We start from the raw sequence: 8351 nt of genomic DNA, 5'->3' as shown, positions 1-8351 counted from the left end.
TAGAGGGAGAGGCGGTCTCACAGATATGAGGCCATGATGTGATAGCCAATATGATAAACTGAGCCCGGTAATGGATGGGCAAAAGGGGTCGCGGTGGCTCAGACGTTAAGACGCTGAACTGCAGACCGGACGGTCGGTAGGTCGGCAGTTCGAGACCCGAGTGCCGCGGGACGGAGTGAGCTCCCACCTCTGGCCCCAGCTCCTGCCAACCTAGCAGTTCGAAAGCAAGAAACTGCAAGTAGATAAATCAGTAATACTGCTTTGGTGGGAAGGTAACAGCATTCCGTGCGCCTCGGTGTTTAGTCATGCCGGCCACATGACCACGGAGACGTCTTCGGACAGTGCTGGCTCTTTGGCTTGGAAATGGAGATGAGCACCACCCCCTAGAGTCGGATTCGACTGGCTTTCGAGCAAGGGAACCCTTTACTAATTGATGGGCGGCCAGTAAATTGACTGCAGAATGGGAGTAATATGCATGTTCCATCTTTTTCATGCATGTATTTTTTGTATTTTGTGTATGTGTGTGCATGTGTGTATGTGTCGGCACCTGGAAGCAGTGTTCCCTCTAAGCTGAGTTAGCGTGAGCTAGCTCACAGTTTTTTAGCCTCCTGCTCACACATTAATAAATCTAAATATTAATAATGATGATGATGATAATAATGGGTAATGGAATAATAATGCGGTAATGGGATGGCCCATGATAAAGATCTTGCCACAGTATCGTGATGGATCGGGACCGCTGAATCTGGCTTTTGGGTAACATCTACAGCTCACCATCTTGATTCGATCTGCATGATGAACATCATTGAGCACTTTATTATTGTTCATTATGGTTGATTTTATTCTGCTTTTAATGTTTTATATTGGCACATGGTTGCCCTCGTTTGTAAGCTGCCCTGAGCCCGTTTGTGGGGAGGGCGGGATAGAAATGCAATAATTAATTAATTAATTAAATAATAATTTTTGTCTCCACTCAGGAAGGAGGGCTCCAGTGCAATAATTCTTGCAGTCGCCAAATCGCTCGCTCACAACTTTAATGCCAGGAGCTCACAAAGTAGAATTTTTGCTCACAGGACTCCACAGCTTAGAGTGAGCATCACTTGTAACGTTAATGAAAATCCTGATATTATTAGATCTTCTTCAAAGGAGAATTCTTTTGGGGCAAATACTAGTTAATTGTAGATATCAAGTGCTTTAAAGTTATTTATTCTTGTTTAAATTTGCTTTTAAATTTATATGCATCGCTTTCTTAGTGAGAAACTCTATTTTTATCTTTCCTAGAAGACGCCTAATACAAAACATTTGAAAAAAGAAAACAGGTTACTAAACTAAATTTACAGTGGTCCAGAGCAGTGTTCCCTCTAAGCTGAGTTAGTGTGAGCTAGCTCACAGTTTTTTAGCCTCTGACTCACAAATTTTTGTCTTAGCTCAGGAAGGATGGCTCCAGAGCAAATCGGTGTCCTCCAAGTCGGCAAGAGTTGGCGCGCTGGGCAGGGTGTAAGCTGGCGCGGCGCCCAGGCGGTTGAGCTTGGAGATACTGTTGATCGTCATGGAGCCCAGGGGCATGGAGTTATCTGCAGGACAAAGCGGGCATGGGGTTGCCAGGTCAGCCGGGCTACGCAAAGGGCACAGAGAAGCAGCAGAAGCAGCCGTCGGAAGAATTCAACTGCTGGAGAATCTCAGTTTTCACTTCCTTTTTTTTTTTTTAAAAAAAGAAATGTCTACCCCTTAGTTCTGTAAAAATACAGCTGATACGCAGGGCTCTTTTTGTAGAAAAAGCCCAGCAGGAACTCGTTAGCATAATAGGCCACACCCAACAGCATAAACCCATTAGCATATTAGGCCACAGCCCTGACAGCACAGCTCATTAGCACATTAGGCCGCACCCCCATGTTACCAGAAGTGTGGTCATCCAGCCACACCCACCTTTTGCTTCTTATTCTGTTGACCTTGTTTGTTGTTAAAACCCAGGGCCCTTTTTTGTAGCAGGAACTCCTTTGCATGTTAGGCCACACACCCCTAATGTAGCCAATCCAAATGGGTTTCTGCTGTTCGGTGTGGCCTATTATGCTAATGAGTCCCTGCTGGGCGTGGCCAACTCGGGAGCCAGCTGAAACTCCGTTCCTGTGCGTTCCTGCCCAAAAATAGCCCTGGCTGATAGCGGAAAGACTTAGGGCTTAGCTGTACATGGCGGCATCCCTGTGGTGGACACGGGCAGGCCATTTGAAGCCTGGGATTTTAGTATTTGAAGAAACACCATGGGGACTGAGTCTATGAGCTATCCGGAGAGCCGGTGTGGTGTAGCAGTTCGAGTGTTGGACTAAGATCCGGGAGACCCACATTTGAATCCCTATTCGTGCCCTTGGAGCTCGCTGGGTGACCTTGGGCCAGTCACACACTCTGAGCCTAACCTACCTCACAAGGTTGTTGTGAGGATAAAATGGAGGAGATGGGAATTATGTAAGCCACCTTGAGTCCCCACTGGGGAGGAAGGCGAGTAGAAAGGACCAGCTGAAGGTGACTCGGTGGACTATCCCTGGCTGAAGAGGCTTGGAAATGGCGTGTGGGGTATTGTACTTTGGCCACATTATGAGAAGACGAGCGACTGGAAAAGATAATAATGCTAGGAAACGTTGATGGCAGATGGAAAAGAGGAAGACCCAACCTGAGATGGAATGACTCCATCAAGGAAGTCAATGGAATGACTCCATCAAGGGTTTAAATGGCTCAGAGCCATTTAAACCCCTGCTTTCTGCTCCCTGGGAAAAGCTGAAAGCAGGATCATCAACCAATACGAACTGGTTCAGTTTGTGAACCGACATATTGGCTTGTGCTTTGGTTTGTGGTTCACCCGTGAACCACACAACCGAACTGTAAAAATGTGGTTTGTGCCCATCCCTATTAACTTAACGTGGAGGAAATGCAAAGAAGCACAGAGAATGAAGGCTGGCGCAAGCTGACCGTCCATCTTGATGCTCCAAGTCATGTGGAAGCCGTCCATCATCAGGTAGAAATTCTTCAAATCCTCCGGCAGCACGCAGCCATTTTTCTACAAAAAGCCAGAGGGGAGAGAACAGACTGTTGGTGATCGCAAGCAAAGACTGCTGACACCGAACACAATCAACTAATGGGGGCTGGGCTGCAGGGTCAGGTGTTCCCTCACACCTCCATTACCCAAGCAGTGGCATGAATGATAGCCGTCGCTTCTTTGTTCATTCATTCAAAGTATTTATTAGCTGCCGTTCTTCCCGCAGAGCTCAAGTTGGTTTAAGGTAAAGGTAAAGGTTCCCTTGCTCGAAAGCCAGTCGAATCCGACTCTAGGGTTGTGGGGCTCATCTCCGTTTCCAAGCCGAAGAGCCAGCGCTGTCCGAAGACATTTCCGTGGTCATGTGGCCGGCATGACTAAACACCGAGGTGCACGGAACGCTGCTACCTTCCCACCGGAGTGGTACCTATTTATCTACTTGCAATTTCTTGCTTTTGAACTGCTAGGTTGGCAGGAGCTAGAACTAGAGACGGGAGCTCACTCCGTCTTGCGGCACCCGGGTCTCAAACTGCTGAACTACTGACCTTCCACAGCCTGCAGTTCAGCATCTTAACCACTTGAGCCACCGCAGCTCCTCAAGTTGGTTTACGATATTAATAAAATATACAAATAGTTAAGGCTAGCAGAATTCTCTGTTTCATTGTGATTAACAAGGTCTGGGTGAGACGGGGGCATAAAGGCACCGCGGCTCAGTGGCAGAGCGTCTGCTTGATATGCAGAAGGTCCCAGGTTCAATCCCTGGCATCTCCAGTTGAAAGGACCAGGTGGGAGACGAGAGGCAGTTTGGTGTAGTGGTTAAGTGTGTGGATTCAAATCTGGGAGAACTGGGTTTGATTCCCTACTCCTCCACATGCAGCTGCTGGTGTGACCTTGGGCAAGCCACAGTTCTCTCAGAGCTGTTTTCTCAAGGACAGTTTTGAAAAGAGCTCTCTCGGCCCCACCGACCTCACAGGGTGTCTGTTGTGGGGAGGGGAAGGGAAAGGAGTTTGTAAGCCGCTCTGAGACTCCACATGAAGGTCGGGGTATAAATCCAATCACTTCTTCTAAAAGACCTCAGTGGTTCATTGATAGAGCATCTGCCTGGGTTGCAGGAGGTCCCAGGTTCAATCCCTGGCATCTCCAGTTGAAAGGACCGGGTGGTAGGTGATGTGAAAAGACCTCCGCCTGAGACCCCAGAGAGCTGCTGCCAGTCTGAGTAGACAAGACTGACACTGATTGGACCAAGGCTTTGATTCAGTGTAAGGCAATTTCATGTGTGTTCCTCATGGCAGTGTCTGGGCTACCAACCTTTCTGGGCTACCCAGGCCTCATCCCCAATTTCCCCTGATGCAGAGACCCATTTTTGACCTTTACGACAAAGAACTGTGTGAAGGAAGGCTTATAACACATCCGGCTCAGAACAGACACTTTTATCTTGAAATGTGAGAGCCCTTTGCAAGACATTGGGAACGGAAAGCTGAAAGGTATAAGAAAATGCATGCTTTTGCATTAAGAAGAGAAGAGATTTTATACCCTGCCCTTCACTCAAGAGTCTCAGAGCGGCTTACAATCTTCTTTCCCTTCCCCTCCCCACAACAGACACCCTGTAAGGTCGGTGGGGCCGAGAGAGCTCTTTCAAGAACAGCTCTGACAGAACTATAGCTTGCCCAAGGTCATCCAGCAGCTGCGAGTGGAAGAGTGGGGGATCAAACCCAGTTCTCCCAGATTAGAGTCCGCGCACTTAACCACACCACCAAACTGGCTCCTAGTACCACAGGGCTGGAGCTGCGGTGGCTCAAGGGGTTAAGACGCTGAACTGCAGGCTGTGGAAGGTCAGTAGTTCAGCAGTTCGAGACCCGAGTGTGCCGCAAGATGGGGTGAGCTCCCGTCTCTAGTTCCAGCTCCTGCCAACCTAGCAGTTCGAAAGCAAGAAATTGCAGGTAGATAAATAGGTACCACTTTGGTGGGAAGGTAACAGCGTTCCGTGTGCCTTGGTGTTTAGTCATGTCGGCCACATGACCATGGAAATGTCTTCAGACAGCGCTGGTTCTTCGGCTTTGAAACGGAGATGAGCACTGCAACCCTAGAGTCGGATTCGACTGGCTTTCGAGCAAGGGAACCTTTACCTTTACTTTACCACAGGGCTAGGATAGCAAAAATCATGAGCCATGATGTGATGTGGTTTCACATTTCAAAGTTATTTTTGTCTCAGCCTTGAGAACGAGAAAATTGGGTGTGTTTTCAACATCAAAATGTGAGATTCTCTGGACTCTGAGAGTGTATCTACCCAAGACAGCCACACCGAGAGCCAGTGTGGTGTAGGGTGCGTAACTGTCACATGTATATATATATATATAAATTAACCCTACCCTTTCCCCCCAAGCTCTTCAGAAGAATCTCCTGTTTGTATGCAAAGGAAATACTGGAATTGAGAGACAGAGGCCGAGTCAGACTGGCAGTTTGCCCCGATATAGGCAACAAGCCAGAAACGTTTCACAAACGGATTAAAGGGGCCGCTCACACAGGCACATCTGTCAGGCGTTCCCCAGCCGTACTCAACCCATCTTGTAACGCTTCCGAGTTTAAAAGATACCAGGTGAAAGTGGTAGCAAACCCTGGAAAGCGCGATTATCCCGCGTCTATCCCGCTTCCTGGAAGTGTGAACGCGAAAAGCCGCGATCCGGCAGGGATGCGCTTATGCGCTTATGCGCTCACCGGAAAAAGCCGCTGACAGCCGCACCTTCGGGCCAACAGTGTGAACGCTCCCTTGCGCCTCCTCCCCGGTATGCTCCCGCATCAGTCGGTGAAGTGTGACCAGGAAAACCAGGAACAGTTTCTTCCGGGGCGACTCCCTCCCGCTTCAAACTGCCAGCCTGAACTCAGCCAGAGATTGAGTGTGTCTGTGTGGGTCAACAACAGATCCTCTCCAGCGGAAGGTGCCCCCAGGCTCTGCAGAGACGCATCCGGAAAACTCCCCAATGTTCAGCAGCGGCCTGCGAGCTATTTCGGAAGCATTCCAGGGATTCCACAGCAAAGACCCCGGAGCTGGGGGCTTGGGAAGTCGTGACCCCGAGTAAGAGAGGACCACGGTCAGCGCCAAGCAGTGCCTTGCTCACAGAAGCTGTTCGGGGCACGTGGACTGACTGAGAACATTCCTGGCTTGCAGAGGGATGGGGGGGGTGCCTTTCCCTTGGGCTGTTTTTCAGTCATCGGATGGGTGTATGCAGTGTTCCCTCTAAGCTGAGTTAGTGTGAGCCAGCTCGCCGTTTTCTAGCCTCCAGCTCACACATTTTCATCTCCGCCCAGGCAGAATGGCTCCAGAGCAGACTAATTGATGCAGCAGCCAAGTCGCTCGCTCACGACTTTCATGCCAGTAGCTCGCAAAGCAGAATTTTTGCTCACAAGACCCCACAGCTTAGAGGGAACATTGGGTGTACCTGACGTCATCCAAGGCCTCAGTGCAGAGGAGGTCGGTTTAATCCGGCCTTCTGGCCACGCCTGGTGGGTGGATCAGGCCCTCTCATCTCTGGACAGCATTTTATTTATGTATTTATTACTTCGCTACTTTTCATTCTCTGGGGGGGGCGGTGGCTTTAAGAGCTGCACAACAGGCTGAAGTGGAACAGGTAAAGCTTCTCTGATACCGCTATGGGGGGAAAGCATGACCAGTTTCATTTCTGCCTGAGGTAAAGCTGTTAAATACGCAAAAGCCCTGCCGGGAAAACAGGGGGCCGCCCCGCTTCCCCCTGCTGTTAAGACCATACCGTCCCCCCCAGTGTCAGCTCCTGCAGCCTGTTCTACAGCTATGTCATCAAAGAGGCAGAGTGGATCACGCCACCTTGGACAAAAAAGGGCCCCGCTGATGATTTCTGCACAGTTTGGCCTTTCTCTGCTTCTCCTTTGCCTTGAAAGTCCCATGCTGGTGTCGCCATAGGTCTTGGATGGGAGACCACCAGGGAAGGCTCTGCAGAGGAAGGCAGTGGCCAACCACCTCTGCTTCTTACTTGCCTTGAAAGCCCCTTGCTGGGGTCACCATAAGTCTTCAATGGGAGACCACCAAGGAAGGCTCTGCAGAGGAAAGCAATGGCCAATCACCTCTGTTTTTCACTTGCCCTGAAAGCCCCTTGCTGGGGTCAGTTGTGACATGGCCGCCCTTTCCACACATGTCCTGGTAAGAGGAGCTGCTGGTAGACTCCTGTCTCTGTTAAACAGGGGTCAGCCATGTCTATAAACCATACAAAATCTTTAATCGCACAAAGCTGCCTTATACTTAATCGGACTGTCAGTCCATCAAAGTCTACTTGGATAATGGAAAAAAATCACGGACCACATTCAAAAGTCAGAAATCTAGCCAGAATTATCCAACTTCATGGAAAAACGGTTCCTGCTTCTGGACTGTGTTCTAACAAATGACTGCCAGCCGCACAACCCAATTTATCTAATGTTGCTACACTCTTAACATAAGAACATAAGAGAAGCTGATGTTGGATCAGGCCAATGGCCATCTAGTCCAACACTACTAGAGAAAACAGTGGGAGAAACGAAGGCTTAAGCTCCTCAAGGACGGCGAGGAAGCCCCAATCCCCCAGCACTATCCATTCTCGTAGAATCGACCACCTGCCTCCAGCGCTGTCCCCGAAACAGCCTGCCCTTCGCTCTTCTGCCTGGACGGATCGCATCGCGCCGCATGCCCAAAGCGTCCCTCCATCGCCCGGAGCGTTTCCGTCCAGCATTCTTGTCGGCCTGCGTCATGTCTGACTTCCTGGACCGCTGTCACTAGACCTTTGCACCAAGCGGGCCGACCTTGACGGGTCTAACGTCCCCCCCCCCGTCTGCCCAGATGCCTGATGTCACTGCCCGGTTGGATCCTCTGGCCTCTGGGATGATACAGCCCTAAGATTCTGCCTTCTGGAAAAAAGACCTGCGGCACAGAGAAGGAGGGAGCTGCGTGAAGCAACTCCCGGGACAGCGAAAGGGAAGCGCAGGTCAGACTCTTGCATTTTTTTTTTTTGTTTCCTCGATATTACGGGCCCTGAAAAACCCGGAAAGAGCACAGAGAAGGGGCAGTTCCAGGACCCTTTAACAACAGGCACTTTCGGATCCTTCACATCATTTTAATCTCCTGTCTGCACGGAAAATAAGCTAGTTGGGAGGGGAGGAAAGGGAGAGCGAACAACAAAGCTGGTGGGGAGGTAGGGTTGCCAGCTCTGGGTTGGGAAACGCCTGGAGATTTGGGGGGTTGGGGCCTGGGGAGGGTGGGGTTTGGGGAGGGGAGGGACCTGAGTACTGAGCACCAGTTTGGTGTAGTGGTGAAGTGCGCGGACTC

General features: G+C 50.1%; 1 protein-coding gene across 1 annotated transcript in view; it reads right to left on the bottom strand.

Annotated features, from left to right (window-relative positions):
• Nucleotides 1–1450: 1450 nt before the first annotated feature.
• TPGS2 (tubulin polyglutamylase complex subunit 2) overlaps nt 1451–8351 on the bottom strand; it is a gene marked incomplete at its 3' end in the record, with an annotated part of 17993 nt that continues 11092 nt past the window's right edge. Inside the window, exons 3-4 of the mRNA XM_015429300.1 lie at nt 2962–3049; nt 1451–1574 (exon numbers count right to left, since the gene is read on the bottom strand). Coding sequence (XP_015284786.1) covers nt 1451–1574; nt 2962–3049 — 212 coding nt within the window. The remainder of the gene's footprint in view (nt 1575–2961; nt 3050–8351) is intronic.

The sequence above is a fragment of the Gekko japonicus genome, unplaced genomic scaffold (genome assembly GCF_001447785.1).
Source record: "Gekko japonicus isolate JY-2015 unplaced genomic scaffold, Gekko_japonicus_V1.1 scaffold4808, whole genome shotgun sequence".
NCBI lineage: Eukaryota > Metazoa > Chordata > Lepidosauria > Squamata > Gekkonidae > Gekko > Gekko japonicus.
This window is presented reverse-complemented; position numbering and strand designations above follow the sequence as displayed.